Genomic DNA, 27,283 nt, shown 5'->3' on the forward strand with positions numbered 1-27,283 from the left:
TTTAGGCCATGCCTTAACTGTGTTACACCACTATTGATTCAATATAGCCAAACACAGGATTTTCCTGGGCACAGTAGTGAGACACAGGACAATAAAATCTGAATTGATAAAATGCTGTCTTTATGCATTGAATAAAGAGCTCAACTAGAAAAAAGTCCTGCTGCCATATTATCCAAGGCACCAGCACAGGAGACTGCTCATGTCTTACCAGCCAGAGACTCTTTCTTGTAGTCCAGTTTTGCTTTACTGTCAGTGAAAATATGCTGTCCTTTATTCTTGACCTTACGGGCATACTGACAAACCTCCTGAAAGCAGTTTGGGAAGAACAGTTATTTCCAAATTTTGACAGAAAACATTATGCACAGTGATTCCTCAGTAGACTAAATCTAACCTCTGTTAATCTCTATCTTGCAATTACTTTGATCACAAGAGAAATATGTATATATACAATTTTACTGTGCAGCTGCAGAAATCTGGAGTTGGGAAGAGAAGAAATTTAAAGTATGTTTCCTGCAAACAATTAGTCTGTATTTCTTTTAATCTGTTTCAATAATTTGGATAGGAAAATATAAAATATCCATTACAAAGATGACTTCAGGAAAAACCCAAACCCATCACTTGGTATAAAAGCCCAGAAGTCTAACCAAGCACTGACAGGATGTTACAGAACTGAACTCTAACAGCCTTCACTGTCTGTGGAAATAGAGAGGGAATGCCAGGCATCTATTTCCCTGTTAAATAACAAATCCTGAGACTTCATCTGCTTACTCCACCAGTGTTTAAGAATTGAAAGCCAGGAAAGTGACCACCTTGGCAAGAGCAGGAGTCTGCAGAGTCTGATCACAGAAGCACAAATCAGATTTGGGAGAATTAGCCTACAAGCAATACAACTTATCAAGGAAAATTTTTGGCTTTCAGAATTAAACACAAAGTAAAGTTCTAAGCACAAACTAGAAAATGGTTTTATTCTATTCAATTTATTTCATTCTATATAAATACTGTATTTTTGCAACATTAAAAGTGATCAGGGTTGAGCTATCCCTTGGTTCTGCAGGTATTACTGCATTTAATCTTCTTACTTTCATTTGAGAAAACAGTAATTACCGACTTTCCCCTCCTAAAAGAAACTGCTTTCACATATCTGGCTGGTTTTCCAAGAAACACAGCATATAACATGCATCAGACATTAGATTAAGTGAACACACTGTGAAGGTTTAAATTCTTTATAACACTTGACTTTCATGTCTATCACTGTTCTTCAGTACCCTGAGGCTTCATTTACACCAGAAATGCTTATTCCCTCAGACAAAAGGGTTTTTCTGTATTAAACAAAAAAAGAAAGACAGCATTTTCTTTATCCTTTCTCATATTTCTAATTTGAAAACATTATTCTAAAAGTTAAAAATCCCCACTTTGTTTTGTGCCACATAGTTGAATGAGAAAAATCAAAAACCTACTGGTTTATCCTTATGAGTGTCTTCATTATTATTTCCTGTGCTGTCACTGGAGGATGCCACACTCATCAGGTGCTCATGTGAACCATTGCTACCCAGACTCCCATAGCCACTGGATCCACTGTTGTGTACAGGCTGTTAAAACAACATTTAAAAATATATATATGCATGTATGTATACACACACCCATCTCAGGACACCAGTAATTCCATGTCAGGAAAAGCGATTTTATTTTATGCTGGGTTTTTTTGGGTTAGGTTTTTTCTGTTTTTTTTTTTTTGCTTTGTTTTGGGGTGGGGTTTTTTGGTGGTTTTTTTTTTGTTTGTTTGTTTGTTTTTTGGGGGTTTTTTTGGTCTTCTTTTGTTTGTTTATCTGGAGGACTCCACAAGTACAGGAAATTCTGAAGATATCAACTGGAGCTTTAAAACACTTCAGTAACTCTTGTGTGGTAATGATGAGTGCAAGGAATTCCCAGGATTGCAGCCAACAGCTCCAGTAGATAGGAGCAGGTCCAGACAATGTGACAGCAAGACAGAGGCTGTCCCAGCAGGATGTGGGCACAGGGAAGGGGCAGGGAAGGGGCAGAGCCCCTGCTGTACCTGCAGGAGGAGCCTGTAGATCTGCTCTGTGATCTCCTGAACGCTGGGGTGCAGGATCCTGTCCTCGGTGTAGTTGGGAGCAGCAAAGACATCTTCATTTAAGGGACCCCTGCACAAACCAAACATACACCTGCTCACTGCAAATGCAAGTGTTTCATCCACAGAGACCACTTTCAATTTACCACCTGCATATCCTACACAGAATTTAATGCTTATTCAGTTCCCTCATCTTAAGGATCTCTATGTGGGAAGGGAAAACGAAAAAAAAAAATCCTGACTTACGTCCTAACTTTGTGTCTGCCAATAATAAATGAAACTTTTCGACTCCAAGGGTTGATGAAACTGGACCAGCTGGTGTCCATGGTGATATAATCTCCATTCCTAGTGCAAAACCTGATGGGTGAATAGTCAAAAGGCTGCCCTCCATACTGAAGAACTGCAATGAAGGAATCAAACAGAAATTTCAGATTAATATTTGTACAATTCCATGTAACAATTCAGGATTTTACAATGAACTGTACATTCAATATACTTCCTCTTTATGGAGGAAGATGTCACTTGAGGGAACAAATACTGGGTACATTGATACATTTAGAAATTCTGAGCTACCAGAATAAGCAGATCTTCATAATTTATTGGACTATGGTCAAGAAAATCACCTGTAGAATACAACAAACTAAAGAAGGCTGAAGAAGTGGCTTTACAAACTTTGCCAGAATGGCTCTTATTTTCTTCTCCATGAAATAAGAAAGAGTACCATGTAAAATACGACACTTCTATCACATCATTCTCATACTTTTCTTTATACTTTTTTCATTCTTTTCATACTTTTATGTATGAAATACTAACTTATAGTCCATTTGTTTACAATAGATATGTATGCTTCTTAGAAAGTGCAAAACTGAGTAATTTCTCATTTTCATGCATTTGCATTAAAAATCAAGTTGTGCAGTAAAAGATTCAGTATTTACTTCTGGAAAAAAATCAAAGTCACAATTAATTTTCTCCTACTACTTGTTGAAGTCTTTATAGTCATTTTAATTAAGTTCAAGAAAAAAATGTGTATTTCTGCCATAATAAAAGGGTACATACTTTTTTTGTGAATTGCTAGCATTAAGGGTCTGTCATTTGGGTGAAGATGCACCAAGACTGGTGTTCCTATTAAATCCTGAGGTAGGTATCCCAACAGAGGTACTGCTCTGCAGAAAGAAAGACAAAGAAAACATAATAAAAATCAAGTAGAATAAATGTACATTTCATGTTTGAAATTTTTTTATTTTCAGCTTTCTTTGCTGCTTTTCCTGTGAAGAAAATGAAAAATTTTACGTTTACATTTGGTGAAAAAGCAGTGCCAAGTTAACAACAGCCATACACTTAGGGCAAGGGAGGCTTTGTTTGTTTGTGGGGTGGTGGTTAGACCAAATCAAGGATTCTGCTACAGCAGTTCTGTCTTTTCTCTGCTGCCTAACTTTAGAGGATAAATACTTACCCCAATTTTAAAAGAGCATTAATGAAGTTTAATCTTGTAAAACTCTCATGAAGGTAAATAGTAGCCCAATCCCTTGGCTGGGAGCCATGGCTAAGGATCACAGGATTACCACAGCTGAACTAGCACCAGGGGAGCTGACCAGCACTCAAGACAACTTTCTCACAGGCAGGTGAAGAGTTCAGCTCAGAGGAGCTGCAAGGGAGCAGCCTTATTAACTAGAGAATTCAAAGCAATGGTTCTGAATTCCTGCACGTTGCCCATGACCGCTTCGAGTGACGTGAAAAACTAATTTATGTGACAAAACAATTTTTACTGATCACTTCAAGCATTTGCATTAAGGATAAAGAGTGAAAGTTCACAAATACCACTCTGAAGGGTAACCACTGAAAATGTGCTTTGGAAAAAAAATGTACTAAGTGAACACTACTCAGTGATGCTTAAGTTGAGAAATGCCAGCAAGTCCTCTTGTAAGCACAAAATGCTGAACATCTTCCCCAAAGGCCCAGGGGAAAGAGATATGAGGTATCTGAACAGCTTTAATGAAGAACTCAGCCCCAGTGCAGCAGATCTGTGTCAGGCAGGAACTCCAAAGCATTATGCAGCAAATGCCTTCAACACTGCACTTCCAACAACCCACTGGAATTACATCAGTTCCCCAAAACATCAAACATCCAGCCAAGAGGCTGAGAGGGGAAAGTGGAGAGCAGCTAATGCCTTGTTATCAAAGCAATTAGTTTAATAATCAGTCTTAAAAGCTTGTAGATGAACTAAAGCAACAGAGCAGAAGCTGGCATGGAACTCAGAGCAAACCAGATCACTTTGACACATTGACATTTAGAACTGCTGCCAAGTTCAAAGCACATGAGAAAAGTTGTGCTGCTAGAGGACTTTAAAATCTCAGTCCACTCCAAACAACTTCAGCCAGGGCTTCATCAAATGACACCACAAGAAGGTTTTGTTCAGCACTGCTCCTGTTTGCCACCTGCTTTATGGCAGTCTGGGATCTAGAATGTGAGACTGAGCTGGCCTTGCCTGCTCTGATGAAAAGGAAACTAAAAGATGATCCAGGACTTCCCACATTGCTGGAAAGAGGAGTTACAAAAATGGAGTTAAATTTTCTTGATGGTACCAGACAATAAAACTACAGGCAATGGTCCCAGACTGGAGTCTGGAAAGCTGATGCTGGATGTTAGGAAAAGGTTTTTAACAGAGCAGTGCAACACAGGAGGTTTCCCATACAGACTGAGTCATCTCTGTCTCTGGAAGTTCTCAGGCATTATTGAGACAAGGCCACAGCTGACCTTAGCCAGGACTGGGCAAGGTTTCATTTCAAGCAAAAGGACAGAACCAAGACCTCCAGCAGTCCCTTCAACCAGCCCTTCAGTGCTCATATAATGCTGTACTTGAGAATGACATCTTGGCATCATTATGCTTCCTCATAATGAATAACTCATAAAAATTCAGAGGTTAAGTTAATAAATTAATTTTATGAATGCAAATACACTTGTGGCATAAGAATGGCTGATGAGGAGATGCTGCCAAGTTTAGTTTGTGTTTCACAGGATGACATTTAAAGTATCAAAAAAAACGAATAAGAAGTCTCTTTATATTATTATTGTGACACAAAAAACTACTTTAAATTAATTTACAAAGATCATTCCACTATGAACTTACACCCATTAAATTTGTAAAGTATCAAATATATTAAGGCAAATACATATAGGAATGATCCATTTAATTTTAAGAAAATATTTATTTTTACTTAACATACTCTGTGCAGAGATTGACCCGCAGAGTTCAGACAAATATGCATTTTTCCAACCCATGAACACATACTGATTACAGAAATTAACTTTATGCAAGTCAAGCAATGGTTTCAGGGTTGTGTTATGAACAACACTCAGTCAACAGCAGGTGCTCAGTTGCACATTTTCAAATATTAAGATTCTGCTTTAAGAATCGCTTGCTTTGTGTATTTCACCAAACCCTGGAGAGCTTAAGAGTAACAAACTGCATATGCATATCTTGGTAAACATTTATCAGGCTGCCAATGCTCTCAGGAGTTAAATAATTAAAAGCAAAATCAACGACACAATCACAAGAATGGAAATAAATGACACAAAGTCCTAATTTCAGACCAAGATGCAATCAACCCTCACTGGAAGTGTTAGAAAATGGACTTCATCTTAGTCAAACATCACAATAACCTCCTTTCTCCAATCCCTCTCTCTTCTGCTGCATTTAAGGATTTTGCCAAGAATGTAATATTTTTTTAGAAACTAGATTTCCACCCAAAAAATACCACAGAATCTCAAAATTGTCCATTATGCTCCTACTTTGTCTGAAGACATTCCCCCCATATCTCAACCTCCAAAGAAAATTTTAGCCTTCTTAGAATGCTTAAAAACAAATGGGAGAATCTCAGCAGCCAGATATTGCCACTGCAGCTTATTTGGGCTTTGCTAAGGAGAAAAAAAAAAAAAAAAAACAGAACAAAGTGCCATATACAGAGAAAATATCAGAAACCATCACAAAGAAAACATCAAAGAAAGTGGAAAAGGAAGGAGAAAGGCAATGTTTTCAACTCAGGAATAGGTGAATTCTCTTTTCAATCAAGTCCCCAGGGCTCAGGATTGTGTTTAATGTCTTTATCCATGATCTGGCCAAGGGGATGGAGAGCACCCTCCATCAGTTACAACAGCAAAGTGGGTGAGTTGATTCTCCCAGGGAATAAGTGACAGGACAAGAGGAAATGGCCTCAGGGCAGGTTTAGATTGGCTACTAGGAAACATTTTTTCATGGAAAGGGCTGTCAAGGAACAGGCTGCCCACAGGAGGGGTGCAGTCACCATCCCCAGAGGTGTTTAAAAATGTGCAGATGAGGCATTTAGGGACAGGACTTGATGATCTTAGAGGTCTTTTGCAACCTAAACGATACTATGAAAGCCTGATTTAGACCTCAGTTCCCAAGTTTTGCATATACACTAAGATCACAGGTGGCATTTTTGTTTCTAATTTAGAATGTAAATACTTACTCTAACCAGCTTTTATGACTGTCAAAGCAATTTGAAGCCTTCAGCCAGTGTAATTTGAATCGTTTTTATACACTTTTTTTTAGAAGATCTAATGTTGTATTCAAAAGCTGTACCTGGGCCAGCAGAGAGCAACAGCAGCATATTTGCTGAATCAAACTTAAAAAACCAAAAAATCCACACCTAAATGTCTCATACCGGTAATACTTGGTAGCACAGGAATTCTTTTGAACATGGGTTCTTTGACTGAATTTATGTCCAGAATTTCTCAAGAGGGAAGGAAAGTGGAAGAACAAGTTGTTAGCAGGCACTTAAATGCCAGTGTAATGTGTTCTCATGCATAGTGAAAACAGGGGGGAATGTGCTTTTCTTAGCTTAAACACCCTTCAGTAGTTGCATAATTTTTAACCCTATACAAACACCTTAAATCCTGCAAAGATATTGGATAGGTTGCTCATGAGTAAATTTAAAAATAATTTTTAAGTTACCTTTCATCTACATCCTGAAACAAACAGGTTGGTGTGTGCGTAGTTGTAAAAATCCTTTTGTCAGGAGGAATTCTGGGTGCTGAGAGAAAAATAAAAGCATATTAGCAATTGGGAGTTTTGCATCCATAATCTTCAAGCTGCCAATCCAAAATTCTGGCCAAGAGCATACAGGAAAGCAGCAAGGACAGAGAACAGAAACAATTCTCTTTCACTTTAATAAAGCTTGAACACATTGTTTTTAGGAAAGCAAGCTAGCCTTTGTGCACTCAAGGATTACCTTCATAACCAGAATGGACTTTTTCTGCAAGCAACACACAGCAGAGCTGGTCTTCTGCTATTTCTGGGTCTTGCACTTTGATCAGGTAGGGAGTCATCCGGAATGGGTGATAGCAAATCTCATTTTCCCGCTCCTTCCCCGCACTAATAATTAAAGAGAGTTAATTATTTCAACAGATTCATCTTACACTGAACACAAGTTTAATTTATGCATTGTATTTCCCTCATGACACAAGAACTGCATGTTAGCTACTAAAATAGCACCCAAGATCTTAGCTTGACTTTTATTTTTGGTGGAAGAGAACCTCATTCTGATGGTATCCTTTGCATACCAATTCCATAAAGATTGTGCTGTTCTCTCTACTGCATGAAACAATACCCACAGCAGCATGACATGGAAGTCTGACAGAAAACCAGCTCACACAACACATTAAGTTACTTTGTTCTCCTTCAGAGGATGAGTTTACAAGGCTTTTTTATGAAGACTGCTATATCCCCTGAGTTAACACAAAGGTCATCTTTTAATCAATATTTATTCCAGTTTAGAAGCAGTGAAGACTCAATATCTAATAACAGGTGTTTGCTTAACCAGAATGCAAACACAGTAATGAAAACAACAACCATTTACACAGTGAACAAAGAAGAATCAGTTGTAATAAGTTTATAACAGCAGAGCTAAATAAAAGTAAAGCTTTTGAAACCAGTGTTTATTGGACAATAAATCTCCAGTAACACCAGCAGTACTTCTACAGCACATCCAATGCAACACTCTGGAGCTCTGCATTACCTCCAATTCATTTCAAGTTTATTCATACCTCAATAATAAGTATTTATTTACTCCAAAAGTAATTAAATAATTGGAGCCACTATTTTTGCTTCAGAAATGCTGCCAGAGAGGCAGTAAGCATCAAGAAATCAAAGTGCACAAGAAAGACCATGAACTAAGTTGCCAGCTTTTCCTAAATAAATAAAAACCCCCAAAACTAAAGAAGAGTGATTGGGGCAGGAAAAGAAGGAAGAAAAGCAAACCAAAGGATTGTGTCCTCTATTAACCAGAGGACAAAAGAGACAAGTCAAGTAACCCTGGGGTGTCTTCTTGGGGAAAGCTGATATAAATCTGAGCCATTGGATTTTTAGAATGAAGGAGGCTGAGGCAGGTGCTGAACAGTTCTATTTCCATGACCCAAAGGCTTTCCAGAGCTGCACCACCTCCCTTTATGGCACAAAGGTCAGTACTCACAGGGATTAACTCCCAAGATGGAACTTCCCCAAACCAGTTCAGTTTTCTCTGTAGCTCATCAACTCAAGGATGTGGATATGTTTTGCTTTACAATCACATTGTGAAAAAGCATGAAATGTTCAAACCATGTGGTTCTTATATAAGTCAAATACTCATGTAATGTTTGGTTTCATAACACAACACTAAGCTTTACAATATTGTCTTACCTGATGCGACAGAAAAAAGATTTCTCTTCCATGCAATCCTGGGTGGAAGACTCTAGAAATATTAAACATATTTCATAACAAGTTACAAATTACTAGAAGATGATGATATTCAGTGTAAGAATTTTTTCTTAGATAATACATTTTTCTTAAGTTTAAGCTTTCCCTGAAGTCTCCATATGTACTGGTTAAACAATGTACATCACAAGCAACTCAATCTGAACATCACTCAGATTCTGAGGCTGGCATGTGAATCACAGCTCTTTGTTTATCAAGTGTTTTTCTTAAACATATCTAAACAGCTCTCCAGTTTGAGCTGCTTACTCTTATCAACATTTTCACAGTACTTTATACCAATGATCAAAAATGTGTAGCTATCTAGGACCCCAAATCTGACCACCAAACACAATTCTAGCACCCCTCTTCTCTCTTTTTCCTGAAGACTTCTTCTCATGTTTTAAGCTTATTTCCCTCCTTTTCCAGAGTAGCCACACACTGATTCCCAAGGGAAGCTCTGGCATTTCAAAGGCCTCCAGTGTACAATATTTTGGATATTATATTGTTTGGCAACTGATACATGAGAGAGTGTGCTCACTTCTACTTGCTGCATTTTTAAAATTTGAAGCTGTACACAAACATAATAAAGCTACAGAAAATGTTTCAAGAAAGCAAAACCAAAAAAACTCCTGCCTAACTAAGTAATTAGGATTATATATCATTTACCACTGACCCTGTTTTGAGCCACAGGTTGCACTGGAGACCTCACAAGGTCCCTTTTGACCTGCTTTATGTTTGCATTGCTTAGCACATGTTTACTGCTGATTGTTTTTTCAGATTAAATATGGTTCACACCCTGGCTTTACTTCACAGATTTAGTATGCAACGCATTGGAATTTCAAACATTTAGAGCAGACCTTGAATTTCAAGAATTTAGTTGAAACAGTTGGCAGATATTTCTCAATTACTACCAGCTGCAGGTACATGAGTAAAACAATCCTACCACAAATATCAAGTGCCCTGAGACACCTGATCTTTCACCATTAATGATCCTAATATAATTTTTCTAAGGCTAGAAGAAGAGAGCTGTGATTACACTTGGTGAGTGTCAGTGATGACAGCTCAAATACTTTTTTTCTACACCATAACCAAGGTGTCCAGTGTTCAAATCTATTTTAAAAGGAAGGAGACAGAGTATTGTCCCCTTTACACTCGAGGAAGAGAAAATGTGAAGAAAAATTGTTTTCATTTGATTGCTAGTACAACTGAAAAGTAAAATCACCATTCAGCATGAATTCCTACTTTGTTTTCATTCATCATCTGGCTGAAAGGGGAATGAGAACTGATAAATAATGACATTGAGAAGACTTTTAACCAACAGACAAGACTTGCTGATTTATAGAATAGATTTGTACACCTAGAGCTGTTCAGAGGTGTTCTAATAATGCCCCTGTGCTATACCCTCAGGAAGTGATGGGGAAGGATGAAGGACATTCAAAATCAGTTCCAGTATTTGCATTTGTGTGCCTGCAAGAAGGTCAGAAAAGTATCTGCTGCTGAGCCCACTCACCAGCTCTATTGCAGATGTTCCATGATGGCAATCTGTAGGGAGTGGTAGAAGTATAGAACACACTGACATCCTGAGGTGCCAAGAACTCCACAAATTTGGCATTTTTAAAATAGCCCCTCTTGCAGCGGAGAATAGAAGCAGCTTGATCAGAGATGTATAAAATTTTCCCAGTTATCAAAGAAACAGCTACAGCAAACATATCCTAAAAATAAAAATCTCAAATTATTTAGACTGTTTGAAAGATTCTTCAGTGCAGCATGTATTTCTGAGAAAAAGATTTAAGATATAAAAACATCAGTAAGTTCAAAATGAGAATTAAGGAAATTTAATTTTATTACAGATATTGAACACAATGAATCTGCTCATTAAGTAGACACAGAATATTTTTCAATTATGCAGTAAGAATAATACACTACTATTTACTGAGTTACAAGCCCTAATTATCATTGCCTACAGTTCTGTGATGCAGAATGAATTTACAAGTTAAGAATTAATGACCTTCCAGCTATACAACTTCACATTCTCCCTGTGCTTGTTACAGACATGATTTACATGTATGAAACTCAGGTGTTTTTGAAGGGCTGTGTTAGCTAGTCCGTTCACAAAAAGTGAAAAAAGGGCTCTAAACCACTTGGTAAAAATAATGAGTATACAGGTGGGAAGAAGTCCCACACACTTGTATTGTTTCTCTTCCTGCCACAGAGGAGCTCCCTGCGTCACAACCCTGAGTGCTGCACTCACAAACACTGCACAGGAACTGAAGAGCTGCCAGCACAACACAGCTTTCACAAACAGATAATCATTACTTGAACAATGTTTATGGTATTTGGCTAAATTTATCAGTTGTACTCTACACTTCCTATTTGTTTCACCTTGTGGGCAGCCTTTACTATTCACAGGTTCAACAAAACCCACCTACTTCAAGCTATGGAATATCCCCCACCATGCTCTTGTTTTACAGAGTTCAGACTTTAGAGGTTGCAGCTCAAAAAAACTGAAGATAGTCCAATACATTTAGATGCCATTATTTTTTGAAGACTCCATAACTTATTCCTAAAATACTAGTAATGTGGAAATAAATATAATTTAAAAAATCATTCAGGTTATCATTTCACTGCTAGAACTCCAGTGATGGTTCTAGCTGTTCTTATCTCTATGAGAACACAGCATCACTGGACCCCACAGAAAGCCTGTACCAGTTGCAAAGACCAGACAAATCTCACAGAAAAGGACACAGTGATTCCAATACTTTTGTCACTCTTCAGTCACACTAACATAAAACTGGTGAAACATAAAATAGCCTCTAGTATAAGAATAAGCTGAAGTGATTCACTGTGTGCCTCGAGCAAAATTTGGAAAAATTTAACTCTCCAACTTTTGCAATTGCACTGAAATGAAACCTAATGATGTGTTTCACACGGACACAGAGATTTGTCACACCACCACCTCCAGGCACGAGGAACCATTCAGGGGATCAGGGAGGTCAAGCTTCTTATTTCCCACCTAACCAACAGAAACAAGTTTGTAAAATCTGAAAAGGCTCAGAGTTTCTTCACATCCCCTTAGGGGCAAAAGGCACTTTCTTCAGTTTTGTGGCCTAGCTGCCAACCCTTCCCATGTAAGAAGGAGGCATGCCTGAGAATTCCAGCTCCAGGAAACATTTTCAACCCACACTGAGCCTCAGGGCACCATACTCACCGCATTTTTCATGATGTATTCTGAGGTTATAGTCTCCACCTCTTCCACTGTGTAAGATGATACATTGAGACCAGCAGGTTGGGATTCATTAATCATCAACAACTGGTAATATTCCTCATTGGCTACATGAGAACAACAAACAATTTATAATCAAGATTATCAATAAACATCCAGCCCAGAAGCAGTAAATGGCAAAAATATTTTTTGGCATAAATGCAGAAGTTGTGAAGTTGGCAGTTGGGAAATCTAGGCACTATTCCAAATATATCATTTTCCCTGGTAGAGCTTCCTAATCAGTAACTCAAACAAAAGTACACATCTTAATCTACCCATATATGAATGGTCACATATTGTAGTCTGTCGACAGCTCAAACAGTATGAAACTGTAAATTGTTTTCAAATCAATTTTCTAACTCAACCAAACAGCACTAAAACATCAAGCCTCTAGAGAGCTGCTTCAACTACCAAAGGAACAAAAGTTAACAAAACCAACAAACAGGAACAACATGAAAATATCTGGTTAGGAAAGTTTTCAGCCATAGTACAGCACTCTTTGTAGGGCTATGTTTGTTTAAACTCCTATTTTTAAAGTTTCACTTAGCAAGGTTGGCATTATCTAGGCAGCATCACACTTCATTACCTTTAACTTGTTTGATGCTTTTAAGGGCATATTTCAATGTCGTTAGGACACTGGATTTGCCTTTGACTCTCTTCTCAGAAGGAAGGTGAGCTTTCAGCTCCTGCAGTGTTTTCAGCAATTCCTTTTGTGTTTTGGCTTTAGTGGACTGCTCACTACTGTAAGATGAAAAACAAAAACCACAACATCACTTGAATGCTAGAAGTGACACATCACCCTCAGAGAAGCCCAAACATAGTCTGGCATTTATCACCAACATCACTTTCTATCACCAGCCTCATTAACTTTGCCAGTACTCACTCAGTATCATGTTCCAGAACTTAAGGAAATTCTTATGTGACCATTTAAAATGAAAGATTTACCACCACCTGGAATGTAACTGTAAAATGGACAACAGTACATATGCCCAAGCACCACAAAATTTATTTTGTTTTTTTTTGCCACAGCCCCTCTCCTTCCTTTTTAGTGGTATTTCCCTTAGCTCCTTTCAAAATCAAACTCAGAAATGTTCACGGACTCCAAAGGAGAGAAGCAGGAGGTCCATTCAACTCTTCACCTCCTGTTCAAGTAGGTTCCCTTAAGAAAGATCCCTGAAAAGGGAATGGCACTGGGAGAGCATCAAGTTAACAAAACAAATGGAGAAATCCTTTGAATCCATCCCATCTAAGCATGGCAACACATTAAATAAGATGAGGAAACTCTGACTAAATTTGTAAGGGAAAGAATCAGGAGGCTGGAGACAGAAGCTGCATTCACAGGTCTCAGGTGCATGTTCAGAAGAGCTGTCTCAGTGGACAAGGACAAACTACAGAGACCATCATTGCCAATATCAGAAAGTTGTCACCTTCCTTTCCAGTTCCTGGGATCTCTCCCCATTATTGAGGTGCTGATACAGTCACAAAGGAAGAGAAAAGGAGGTGAGGGAAGTGAGGGAGAGGGTAGCAAAGATGGATGGCAGATGGGTAGGAAGGAGTTAAAACGATAAATCACCTTGCCTTTCGCATTGGAGATTTTAAAAGCTGATCATTCACAATGATCAAGAGGATTATAGAGCTGTTCTTAAATATTTCTGAATTTTTTTCCTTTCCAAAGGAAGGTCTTTTCTTAACACCTGATTGTCCTGGCTGGCAATCTGTAAGAAGTTACCCTGGGCACTGCTGTAGAAACAACAGTCCTGGCAACTGCACTGCCTGACTGAAGTGGCCAGAAAAGCTGCTTCAGCTGCCAAGTGATTTTCAAGAGGATTTGTGATAATTTTTCTGAGAAGTTTTAAGTGTTTGAAAAGGTAGATAAATCATCTGACAGGTGTTGGGTGTATTTCACCAAAAATGCTTGCAAAGTGACAAAGCTGTGCTAGAGAATACACATTGTTCTTGCTTCCATCACAGAGCACTGCGAGACACGCAGCGTTCATTTACTCACTGGTCATTTTGTACCAAGAAATAATGGCAAGGGATCAAACAAAAGACTGCAGCACTCCCTTGGGAAACATGATGTTCATGCTGTGTATTAAAACCATGTGTACAACGTGGCTTGACAGCTTGGACTGCTGCAATCAAACAGGGCTTTGTTAACAGTTTCATAGAAGAACCCTTCATGCTGGCAGTAGGGAAAAAGAGAGGAAAGATTATGAAATAACTGAGCATACTGCTGGTTTGTACTCTCAGAGTACAGGCTGCTTCATGAGAGTGGTCAGATTCTTCTGCAAGGAAAAAAACCTTTCCAAATCAGCCTACAGCAGCAGCAAATACAAAAGATGGACATTTTTGGAAAATAAGTTACACAACTCCAGAATGTTTTTCCAGAGAGCTGGAGCATCAGGCACAGCAGGCAGCCACAGGACAGAATAAGCAAGTTTATAAAGATAGGAGTTTTTAATTTTGCTTTTTGTGGACAGCAAATTGGAAAGGCACGTACAGATATTAAACTAGAGTTGTTGGTTGGCACTGGTACTGAATGCAAACCCCAGTAGTCTGAATCAAAGATTAAGCCTACAAAGGTAACTAGTTTGTCAGACTACTTTAGTCTTCTCTTTGAAGATCATTCTCTAGATATCTTCAGTCTTCCATTCCCAAATGATCCGATTTTGCTCTGTAACCCTGATGGCTGGGGAGAACACACTACCATCTGGATTCTTAATTATTTCTGAGCAGAGAGCTATTAATAAAATTTAAAACTGAAACACCAAAAAAACTGTAGCAACTAAACCCTCCAAAATTTCACAGTGAAGAAAACTAAATCAATGGGAAACAAAGATTAAGGAATGCCTTTGGTTCACTCTTTCACACTAAGCAACATAAAGTCTGGATCACAATTTCCATTTGCAAATACAGAATTGAACAAAATCTCCAGATGCATGCAAGGCAGACACAGAAAATATGGTGAACACAAACCAAATGGTGCATGGGAGTAATTTGAATTTGCCACTTTTCTAGGAACTGCATCAGGTAGAAACACATCATGTAGGCAGTTCTTAGATATGGGTCTTAACATCAAGATGCTCTAGGCTAGATATCTTTGATCTGCTCAGGACCAAGCTTTGATCTCCTGATCTGACTTAAAAGTTGACTTTAAAGAAGTCAACTTAGTTGACTTAAATCAACAAGTTGACTTAAAAAAAGTTGACTTAAAACAAGTGCAGCAGGGTACTCTGAAGTGTCTAAATCAGAGCCTTCAATCTACCAGGCTCTTCAAGGCTATCAGGGACAAAAGCAGAGCTCACACAGAGGGATTCATTCCTGCAGCTGGGGTTTGTGAATCATTTATCCTTACACCCTGGGGCCTTCGATCCCAGCAAATGGAACACAGGAGAGGCAGGTGATACAGCTGCTGGACACCAGGGATAACCCAGCTCAATGGTGGATTCTGATGTTAATACACCACCAAGTCCAGACTAAATTCCGAAGAGCAAAAAAAAATTCAAAGCTACAAAACCTCAGCATTATTCAACGGGACCCACAAAAAAACCAAAATTACAGACTTAAGGCACCAAATCAAAACAAAGTAACACAACTTCAAAGGTTACCACACAACTCACATGGAACATCAACAAAAAGCTCTAATTTAATCAAGTGGTTAATATGAGATGCTACTGATTATGGACAGGAAGAAATCAAAGACAGGATTTCTGGTGTAGTCATCCAGGTTGAGGCAAAACAAAACAAAAAACCCAAAATACGACATTATTTAGTTTTCAGCATTTAGCATATTACTGAAAAATGCATGCCCATTAATTTACCTGCATCCACTGCTGGACTGATTGTGTTCAGAGTTTGCAATCATCAGACTGAATGCATTTGAGCTTGAACTGGAATAAGGAAAAGAGAAAAAGATTAATATTTGAAAACCTAACAACAAACTTTTGTTCATTGTAGTTTTTTATTTTCCTATTAATGACTGGCTACCTCAAAAAAAAAAAAAAAAAAACAAACAAACCCAAACCCAAAAAAACACCAAAAAAACCCACCAAAAAACCCCACAAAAGAAATCACTCCAACACGAAAACCCCAAAATCCCAACCCCCAAATTTTAAAAGCTTCTGCATGGTACAACAAATGTGCACTAAAGCTGTAAACATTTATCTAAGCAGCACAGAACTGCTTGAGTGGGAAAGGAGCCACAAGGATGACTGAGTCCCAACACCCTGGTCTCACAGGACTACTAGAGAGATGGTTCTTAACACAGCTTTGCTCTGTCCACAAAACTACTACTGAAAAGATTAAAATAGCATGGTTGTACCCTCACACATAAGAATTAACTGGCAGGTTTTGACATACAATTACAGGACTTGGTTTACAAGAAAATAAATAAATAAGGCAAGTTAAACAGTCAGTGATGAGAAGAAAGATGCAAATTATGCTGGCAATGCAAACACCAACACCAGAGACCTTCTCTTTAAGATTTATACTACATAATTTACACCACATGAGAGTACAACTTAAGCAGCACACTCAGCTCCCTGCTGAAGAGGCTTTATACCTTAGTTATTATTCAGAAATATTGATTCAAATGTAAAAAGTCTTTAGGGGCAAAAATAAAAGTGAAATGTATTTAATAAGAGCTACTACCTTTTATGACAGTCTGAAGATTCCATGAGCATTGCTGAATCCTTCCCATTTTCATCAGATTCATGACCATGAGAATCATGCCCACTTGAATAGTTTTCATTTGTGTCATTGCCACTGGAGTCATTGCCACTGGAGTCATTGCCACTGGAGCCACTGCTCATTTCAATATCTTCCTGAAGAACTTCATGAGAGTGTTCAGGCTTTGCTTGAATTTCTGAGTCTTCAGCAATCATCTGGCTGTGGTCAGTGGGCAGTCCAGGATAGTCACTCATCTTGAGCTGCTTTTTTAAGGAGAAGGATGGAGAAAGGTTTCCACTGATGCCAGGCTGCTGCTCAGGGTTCTGCTCCTCAGTGCTAGAGGAGAGCCCCCAGAATTTGACAGAGTCCGTGGGACACTCATCAGAAACACTGCCAAGACCAAGAGCAAATCAAGCCATATTCTGAATTTTCCCTCTGTATAAACTCTGTTTGGAAGTACAGATGCACAAATCTGAGGAGGAAGGGAAGGAAGAAAAAAAAAAATTATTTTCTTGTTTGCCTTGCTGACAAACTGGAATTTGCACTGACTGAAGATGCATGGTTAATATATTCAGTATTTGCATGGTGATATGTTTCATTTAAATTGAAAAAAATCTCACAATGTTTTATCATAAAAAAAGTATTTATTTTTTAGTAAAAACCCACACATAAGAAGGAAAGTTGAATGGAAACATGGAAAAACTCCTGAAAAAATCACATAGTCCCTTGTTCTCTATTTTCTTACTTAACACTTGTCAGTATTGCTGCCTAGATTTGGATTATAGCTATTATGATTTTCAGTTTACCTTGATAAAGGAAAAAAACCCTATTCAGACATCAGAGCATTGCTTGCTTAGTTTGGAGGTAATTTGGGTTGGTCTTTTGTTTTATATTGGGGTTTGTTTTTTTTAAATCAGTTGGGAAGGAACACTACTGTACTCTTCATTTCTTTCTCTATACAAAAGCCAGGTAGGTGAGCAGACAGAACATGCAGCAGGAACAGGGAAACTCAACACACAAACACAGCTAATCACCACCACCAAAAATTCTAAGGCATGAATAAACCTGAGAAGAATTTTATCTACTAATTACCACTAATTTGAGGGGAATGATAAAAACTGCTTGGAAAAAGAAGGTTAAAACAAAAACCACCATATATCCCTGCTTTTAAACCAAATTCTGATGCACCAGGCTCAACAATCAGAGTGTATACAGAGGGGAATCAAGGGCAGACCAATATTGAAGTATCATCAAAAGAGAAGCACTGGAGAGCAGTTCAACTTTATTTATGTTTTAAAAAGATTGTATTTAATCTGACTCACATCCTCATCCATTTCAGCAAGTCAGAGACAACAAGAGTGTAAAACTATGAACTAAGATTCTTTGTTGAAAATCTCTGTTGTTTTCATGACAACAGAACTATGTATGTTCCTTCCTCTTTGTTCCTTTAAAATATTCCCATTACAATTATTAACTAATAAAACTTTGACAGGAATGACAGTGAATAAAAAAATTAACAGCCAAGTTTTGTTAATATTAACTACAGCAGTTTTGTCTTAAACACAAATAAATAAATCTTTAGGTATTTAAGAAAAGACTGTAATGGAAAACATTCACAACAGTAATTTAAAACACACCATGATTCAACTCCCTCCAAAGCAACACCACATGGAAGCTATTTTCTTACCCTTCTAATTGATGTTTTTCCAGACATTTCACATTTATTTTGCATTTTCCAGAAAACACTACTTAGTCTCCTCATTTGGTCAAAATAATATGCAAGATATCTGCTTTCATTTAAAATATAGCTTAAGAACATTCACTTAAGCTATCAGTAATGTTATAAATATAAATAATTTTCTTTCCTTACAAGTTTATTCACAAGGGATTTATAGATGAATAATTATAGGTGTATATAATTAACGAGTGAATTATATTATTATAATTCACTTGAAAATTATATATCATATATAACACATATATTTAATATATATTATATATTAAATATATAAAACATATTATATATAAAATAAATATATTATATAAAATATATAATATGTATAATATATTATATATATAAAATACATATAATAGATTCTATATTATGTAGATTATATATATTTTATATTACATATATTATATATATCATATATTTCTCAAAGTGAATTATATAATCATTCACTTGGAAAACTATATATATAACATATATATTATATTTTTTCTAAGTGAATTATATAATAATATATATAGATTATATATAGATTATATATATAATCTATATATAAATATATATATTATATATTATATATTATATATTATATATTATATATTATATATTATATATTATATATTATATATTATATATTATATATTATATATTATATATTATATATTTCTCAAAGTGAATTACATTATTCACTTGGAAAACTATATATATAACATATATATATTATATTTTTTTCTAAGTGAATTATATTATTATAATTCACTTAGAAAAATGCCTTTCAGTAGAGTAAAATATACTTTTTCCTTCTGCAGGTATTCTCTTCAGGTATTTTAATGCAGATAAACCAGACCTGCTGTGATGCTGCCATATCCAGGCACTGAATTACCCCTCAGGAGCTCTGACAGTTTTTTCCTGGACTAAGGTTAACTACTTCTGTCTTGGGAATTACATAACCAGAGCACGATAAAAGAGTATTTGCTCTGAGCTGAAACTGCAGGATTATGTCACAATGGCACATTCTCTGGTGGCCAATGATTAACCGGGTCAGATAGTTCATCTCTGATCTAATCTCAGTGCCACAAGGAGCTGACACTTGCCCTGCCCTCTGGGGACACTGAGGGAAGCTCTGTGTCCAGCAGGGCCCAGCCAGCCTGGCTGGGGGTGACAGGGACCAAACCCAGCCCTGAGAGCCAGCACAGAATAGGAATTCCTGCATGGACAAACCTCCTGGTGCTGCTCTAGAAATGCGTCACATTAAGCTCTTTTCTGACCCAGAGATGGGGTAACTGACAGGCATTTTAAACACTTTTATTCAAGTTTCAGTCTCATGGGAAGGGTGAGACAATACAGATGTTATAATTCGTGCCATCACAATCAGAAGTTAACTATTTCTTAATTACAATACACTACAAGCTTTTCTTGGCCTATCAGCTTTAGCCACACCATACTGGCATAAGAGATACAGACGTCCCAGTACCTTTTTTTTTGGGCAAAATAAGCCCAAAAAAGAACCCACATTAACAGAGGATTAACCCTTTAAAGTAACAGCCTGTTGCATACTCATATACATAAGGCTTATGGCCTTAAAGCAAATAATCTAAAATTACTTCTCCTGAGTCCTACTACCATGCATCTTTGATAGTTCTACTTGTGAAAAATGTATATTTATGATTGGCTTTTTGCAAACATTAAAATGAATATTATATGTGTTATGTTAGAAAGTTATGCTGTGTTAATTTTCTTAAGTAGTGTGTTAAACACAGTTTTAGGTTACAACATAATGTTAAAATAGAAACTATGCTGTGTAGGATACTTTTCTTTAAAAAAAGGACTTGCACCAGATAGCAGCAACAGGACACCTGAATCTTTCAGAGAAAGAGAATTTATTGCTTTATTATCAGAATAAACGAACTTCTTCCTGCCTTGCTCAGCCATGAAGGCGCTGTCAGGATTCAGAGGGAGAAGCTGACACTGTCCAGACAGAATCCTGTGTTTGAATGGAATTTATGCATCATGTCTGAGGTGTATGAATATGCAACAGGCTGCTGTTTTCAAGGGTTAATTCTCTGTTAACATGGGGCTTTGTTTGGGCTTATTTTGCCCCAAAAAAGGTACTGAGACATCCATAACTCTTTGTTTTTATTGCCTCATTTGTACTAATCCAAATTATTCAAATTTTTTTATTCTAATTATATTACTATTTTTATAACCATTTCATTACTATTAAACTTTCAAAAATTTAAAAACAAGTGATCAGTGTTTTTCACATATTTCACTAAAGTATTTAGTCCTATTTGTAAGGCTGTCTTGCAGGATTCTGTACAAATTCATTTCACACATAAATGTGTTAATCCATTTGCACCCAGGGGATGCTCTTCCCACTGCTGTGTAAATCAGAGCATGTCTGCTTAAATAACTGCAGCCACCCGCCAAAGCCATTTCCCAGTGTCATTTATCCTGTCATCTCTCAGAGGACACCCAGGTTGTAAAGCCTGATGGAGAGTTCCATGAGTGAAGGAAATTAACCCCATCACAGTTCAAATGAAGCTTTAAGAAAAAAATGCACTCACAGCTTCACCTTAAAGGCCTGAGGTGTACAAATGTAAGGCAAGATGAACAATTTCTCATCTTATAGTCTGTACCCAACTTTTGGAGTTTCTTCCTGTTTCCCTGACAAAATGCTACTTAGAAAGAGCTTTAGATACACAAGAAAAAATATTGCCATAATCAAACACCACTGTACCTGTTAGGAAATGATGTTTTCTTTAGAGATAGGGGAAAAGAGCTCTCACAAAATAAAAAAAAAAAATAAAAAACCACCAACTTTGGGCTGCTGTATTTATTCCTATAAAGAAAACTATGTAAATCACTACTGATAAGTTTGTAAGCATAAACTACCAAAGACAGAGTCTCAGAATAGCCCTAAATTCTCTGAAGGTAATTAGCCCAATATAGTAGTAATGCAGTAAAACTGTGCTGTTTATAGGAAGAACAATGCATGTAAATATTTTGTGTTTTAGTCCTTAGGCACAAGAAACCTTTTCTCCTGAATTCTGATGCCAGAGAGGATTACATGTGCTGTAGTATTTCCAGCCATGAGAATTGTTCACAAACACTTTTTTGACACAACCTTTCATTGGAAAATTATTTTCCCAAAGTATTTTCTGTGATCTTTGGAAGTTTAAGAGGCAATGAAAATAGTGCCATAGCCAGCATGTAGAGTCTTACAGTTTGAAATTCTGAGTTGTTAAACCACTGGTGAATAATTTTTTCCGCCTCCAAATATCATCTATTGTCTCATCTCCTCCCTTCTTTCCATGACACCCAGGCCAGCTTCTGCCAGATATTTGTAGGAAACTTCAGCAGTGTTTCCTTAGGTGGGAGAGAAAGGTTCCCAAAATAAAAAAATAAATAAATTTGTGTGGTATCCAATAACTTTTGAGGAATTTCCTGTAATTTCTGAAACAAGAGTTGATCGATTCAATGACAGTCAAGCTTTTAGGGTTTTAAAAAACATTTTTATTTTAAGCAATGAGTACAAATTAAGAGAGTCACCAATATAAAAGAAATAGATACTGACCCTTAGGAGACACTATGTGAATTTTTTTCCTCTTGATACCTGGCAGAAATTTGTGTCAAGAAGCAATTCAGTCATGTTACTTCTGGTTCTAACAACGTGCCAGAATTTCTGCAGCTTTGTCTACACCCAATAACTACATTATAGTGGCTAGAATTTGGATCACAAAGACAATCAAACCAGGGGGAAAAAAAAAGACCAAAATAAAAAGAGTATTTGAGCAATGGAGAAAACACAAGTTTGTCATCTTTAAAGGTATGTTTCAAAAAGAACTGGCTCAGCATGAGCTGGAATGGCTTTCTTAACCAAGACTGGAAGATTAACGTCACTGAAAGTCAGTCTTGCACAAAATTACTTCAGTTTCAAAATCTCAAAAGCCTCAGCACCAGAGGCACATACCAGAGTAAGGAATACAGGAAGAGTAAAGAGGAAGGAACAAGAAAAATATTATGATAAACTTGCAAGAGCTTCTGCAGAAGGGGAAGCCTTTCTAAAGCAAGACTTTACCTCTTTGGGAGAACGTTGGTGCTTTTTTAATTTATAATATGATGTTAATATATGCCCTAACTTTGGAGACATTGTCTTAGAAGAGACAGGAGTAACTGTGAAAAAAGCTCAGGCTGGCAATAAGCCTCCAGCATGCTCTGCAATTTAGATAAGAAGAGATGCAGCTGGCCAGACTTCTCTCTGAGCACAGAAAGGCCTTTAAGTGGAACATCTGCATGCAGACACCAGCACTGTGTGAACACTTCAGGAGCACAGACGGTCAGACAGCACACAGGGAGATTAATTATCTTTGAAACTAATCTCAGGGAAAATGACAGAATAAATTGCACATATTCATCCCACTCATATGCTTGAATAAATGCCCAATCACTAACCAAACAACACTGGAAGGCAAAAGCTTGCATGTTTTCCCAGTGTGAGGTTCTCTCTTGTGACCAGTTTGAGGAAGGTAATTACATCCCATACCAAGTTCAGAAAGCATCTCAACATGGAAACACAATTAGGTTTGATATCAAAAGAAGCCAGGTTTCTGCTCCACCTTCTAAACTTTTAAGGGATGTCTATTTTGACTCTATAAATAAAAACTTACTTAAAATTAAACTGGCAACAGCTAAGCTTAATTTTGCAGCAACTGGCTCACAAAAACCCATTCTATTGCTTCTGGAAAAGACCAGAGCTCTCTAAGATCCTGATGCAGTGTGTGAAAGGCACCACAATTCCACTGAGCACTAAATGCAGGCATTGATTTGCCAGGTTAGATATGCAGCAAAGGTCTTCTGGTTATTCATTACCTACAGTTGCTCCTTTATTCTGCAGTAAGACAAAGGAAACAGCCTGAACTTCAACATGGCCAAAAAACCACACCAAAATATGTATGGACAAATGCTAAAACAAGTAATTGAGCTTGGTTTTGAAAAACACCCTTAAGAAGGGTTGTAGAACACCAAGCAGAGAGATTTCTTCTGTAACAGCAACTTTAAACCCAAAAAATCTTGTTTCAGCAGAGATCTGGTTATATTCAGAGAACATTTTCCCAGATTTCCTTTCACACAAAAACTATCATATTTAGTACTGGTATATAAAGGAAACAAACAATCCAGAGTCAAAATTATCCAATTCAAGAACTCAGTAACAGGCAAACATCTCATTATTTGAGTCTAAATTCACAACTACTATCACTTATTCCAAATATTCCCAAAAAAGCAAGAACCACACTACATTTTATGCCTATAGACATGTATATATTCAGGTAGTCTTAACTGTACTAGAACCTATGGGAGACATTCCTAATGATCAGGATTAAATTTTACTGAAGATCTTGTCAACAACAAGGGCTTCCAAATGTCTTCTGGATTTTTGCTTTGCAAAATGATAAAAGTTTTCTTATTTAGATGACAAATAACTAGCAAGGGTTTAGCCAGATCATGCAATTCTAGATATGATTGAAAATTAACATCTGCAATGAATGCATTCTCTCTGTGCAATTAGACAATAATTAAATGCTTGGGAATCGAAAAACGTTAAGAGAAAATGTTGGCAAACAAGCAATAATCCAAGAAGTGACTTGTTCAACTGTGCAACTTCAACATTGAGAGCTTTGTGTTTTCCTGGCAAGAACAATGAACAGAATACCTTCACTAGGACTTTTCTAGGAAGGGGGAAAGAAAAGATTGCAATATTCTCAGATTATAGGAAACAATGAGAAAGATGCTCAGTAATTTCTTGCAAGATTTTTTTCATTAAAAAAAAGAAAGGGAACTTTTTTAGTAGACTACTTAATTTACTCCAAGTAATCATGAAAAAGTTTTGCTCTTTTTTTAAACAAGCAATGAGATGTCAATGTCAACAAAATTATCAGCATTTAGTATACCACAAAGGCTCCCATAAAATCTGAATTTCACAACTTTTTGATCAGGAGTCACCACCTTTCAGCTCAAGAAAATCCTGAACACAAGACTCTTATTTGTCTTATAAGGGTCATCTTCATTAACCACTGCTTTCAGGTGCCACTTTACAAAGGGAACTGATCAGGACACAGCCTTGTTCCAGAACCATCCAAGTGCCACCCTGAATTTATAGCAGCACCTACACAGGAAGAAGTCAGCATCAGATCAGGGCCCTGGCACCCACAGTGAGGATGCTTCCAACCAGATTGCTTCCTTGCTGAAGAAACTCAAACCTAAATTTAAGAATAAGTATGGTTTAAGGCTAAAAATTGTTTTAGCTTCAAATAAGGTAACTCCCCATTTATACCCAAAATACTGCTCTAAATGAGTACATATATATGACTGAAACCCCAGTTTAAAGATAACAAACACAGAACAATATATTTTCTGCATAAGCTCTAGAGGAGCAGGAGGGGAAGCATCTTTCTACTAGCATGAATGATAATAATTATGTGTGTTTCTTACCTGTTTTTTCTATGAAAAGGTGCCAAAAGTGTATATCAAGCTCCCTCCCAGCTAGCATCAAAAGCATGAGGTGCCTAGGTCCAGAGTCTCCCACATGCATTTAATTCTTGTCTCATCCTCTTCTACTGGAAATCTTTGACCATTACAGAGTCCGGACACCTCTATAACTATAAAATATAAAAGAAATACCTGGGCCCCCCAACAGTGTCCTCTTCAAACAGATACCAGAGAGATGCTCACAGCTATGTCACTCCTATGCAGATAAATGTTGGTTAAACATGAAACTGTCATACAGCAGAGGAAGAAGACACAAATTTACATTTTAAACACTTTTGCTCTCTAATAAGAGTTATAAAGTAATACTATGTTCTGCACTATAAAATAACCCTTAGGATTCACAATCAGAGTGGTGTCACACTGTGTACAGTCTGGGGCCTGCTGCCCCAGCAGGGCACAGAGCCTGATGTGCTCTGGTCAGCAGGAGCTCCAATGCTCATCAAGTTTGGCTGCAATATCATTTTATGGCTCTCTGTCACAGTAGGATTGGTAAGAGCATTCAAGGTTTTTCCAGGCAGTTATCAAATTTCAGTTCACAGAAGGATTGAGATCAAAAGAACCTTCTGGAGGTTCCTTGTCCAACTCCCTGTTCAGGCAGAGTCGCCCAGGAGAGGCTGCTCAGGAGCACCAAGAGATGGCTTTTGGATATCTCCAAAAATGGATATTTCATAGTCTCTCTGGGAAATCTGTTCCAGTGCTCACTCCCTCTCACAGTAAAAAAAACTGTTTCTTTATGGTCAGAAGTCCGTGCTAACAAACTCCATTAACATTATGATTCTTCCTAATAAAAAGTTTTTAAGAGAAACACTGGGAATTTCAATGAAAAACAAAAAAAAAAAAAAAAAAGAAAGTTCTTCTAGGAAACTAAGTCTGCTGGTGCATGCCACTGCCATGTGGCACAAATAAATGGTTGAATAAAAATCAGAAGTTCAGAAGACCAACATTTGTGTGGCAGACAATTACATCATTCTAAGTGCTTCATCTGGATACACAGAACAAATGTTTGGAACAGCGCTCAAATCCCAAGCTAAGCACTCTGCAAAGCAGCCCATGCTAGCAAGCCTTAATTTAACATGCTGCAAACTCTTACAACTGTTGAAAGTACACTTGTGTTGGCCAGACTAAAGGAAGAATTTATTCACAACATTCCGTCCTGTGTGACGTTGTGAAGCCAGGACAAGTTCTAAAATACTCAAATTATGATAGAAGTCTGTATGCACTGCTTCTTGAAATGTTTTGCTTCTGTTTTTATCATAAACTGATAGTACAGGATTTAAATTATAGGCTTTATCTCTGGCCAAAAGAAGCATTAGAAATTGCTGTAGCCAGAACTACTTGCAGATTTCACAGTTTTTAGCTTGAACATTGAAAATGTGGAATGTCTTTCAGCACCAGTTAAATCCTTGTTTAAAGGATTTAACTGGTTAAAGACAGCTCTTGCAATTCCTTTACACTAACTCAACTCCCTGTAAAATTTCAATTAAAAAAAGTTTAAAAAGTTTTCAAAAGTCTAAGTTTGAGGATATACTCACAGTGGCAGCATGTACCATTCTAATTGTGTATCTTATTGGTTTCATGTATTTAACACATTTAAGAAGACATTAAAACATCAAGAAAAATAGTCCTTGTAAACTACTAAAAATTCTCATGATAAGCCTTTCGGACATTTAATGGAAAGTAAGGCAAATCTATACCAACAGGATTTTTATCAGAAACAAAATGCCTGGTTTGAATGACTTGTCTTTAAACAGTCTGAACAGAATTAGAGGCAGCCAATTTTACCTGTTTTCTGTTATTTTTCAGAAGAAATGTACAGCTGATTGAGTATGCCCAAGTCCCAAAACACTAAAAGACTTTATCTACAGATGGCATCTCCAGTAAAGTGTTTTCCACAGAAGGAAATCTAATTTGTTCAGTTCCCAAGGAAGACAGAACTTGTGACATTTCCTCATTTCCTTCCACGCTGACATATCTCTATTCTAAGCACAGAAGACTTCAGATACTAGAAAGGAGTGAAAACCCTGCTGTAGGAACACACCTGTGATATGGGAGGCAAACCAAGCTGAACCAGCTTCACTTTCGGCAGTCAACTGAAGTCACACCTGCAGCATTGAAAAGAGTCAGTTGTTAGAACCCATTCAGATCACATTTTCCAACCACAGAAAAACAGGATTGTTTGGGTTTTTTCCTCAATCATTTAGACTGAACAGACATTGTAGTGTTAATGCTCAAAATCTC

At 37.2% G+C, this 27,283-nt stretch overlaps 1 protein-coding gene across 13 annotated transcripts in view; it reads right to left on the bottom strand.

The window, feature by feature from the left end:
- Positions 1-27,283, bottom strand: part of PER2 (period circadian regulator 2) — a 48,921-nt gene that overhangs the window by 11,773 nt on the left and 9,865 nt on the right. For 3 of the 13 annotated variants that reach the window (XM_014268871.3, XM_014268869.3, XM_074546792.1), the window contains exons 3-17: positions 27,084-27,147; positions 24,989-25,149; positions 16,750-17,239; positions 15,921-15,989; positions 12,686-12,840; positions 12,046-12,167; positions 10,348-10,549; positions 8,784-8,835; positions 7,339-7,481; positions 7,062-7,140; positions 3,146-3,252; positions 2,336-2,489; positions 2,054-2,162; positions 1,458-1,589; positions 209-305 (exon numbers count right to left, since the gene is read on the bottom strand). In XM_014268871.3, the coding sequence (XP_014124346.2) occupies positions 209-305; positions 1,458-1,589; positions 2,054-2,162; positions 2,336-2,489; positions 3,146-3,252; positions 7,062-7,140; positions 7,339-7,481; positions 8,784-8,835; positions 10,348-10,549; positions 12,046-12,167; positions 12,686-12,840; positions 15,921-15,989; positions 16,750-17,021 (1,693 nt within the window). In that variant the 5' untranslated portion in view covers positions 17,022-17,239; positions 24,989-25,149; positions 27,084-27,147. The other 10 variants (XM_074546791.1, XM_026795010.2, XM_074546793.1 and 7 more) reach the window with 5 other exon arrangements.

The sequence above is a fragment of the Zonotrichia albicollis genome, chromosome 9 (genome assembly GCF_047830755.1).
Source record: "Zonotrichia albicollis isolate bZonAlb1 chromosome 9, bZonAlb1.hap1, whole genome shotgun sequence".
Classification (NCBI taxonomy): domain Eukaryota; kingdom Metazoa; phylum Chordata; class Aves; order Passeriformes; family Passerellidae; genus Zonotrichia; species Zonotrichia albicollis.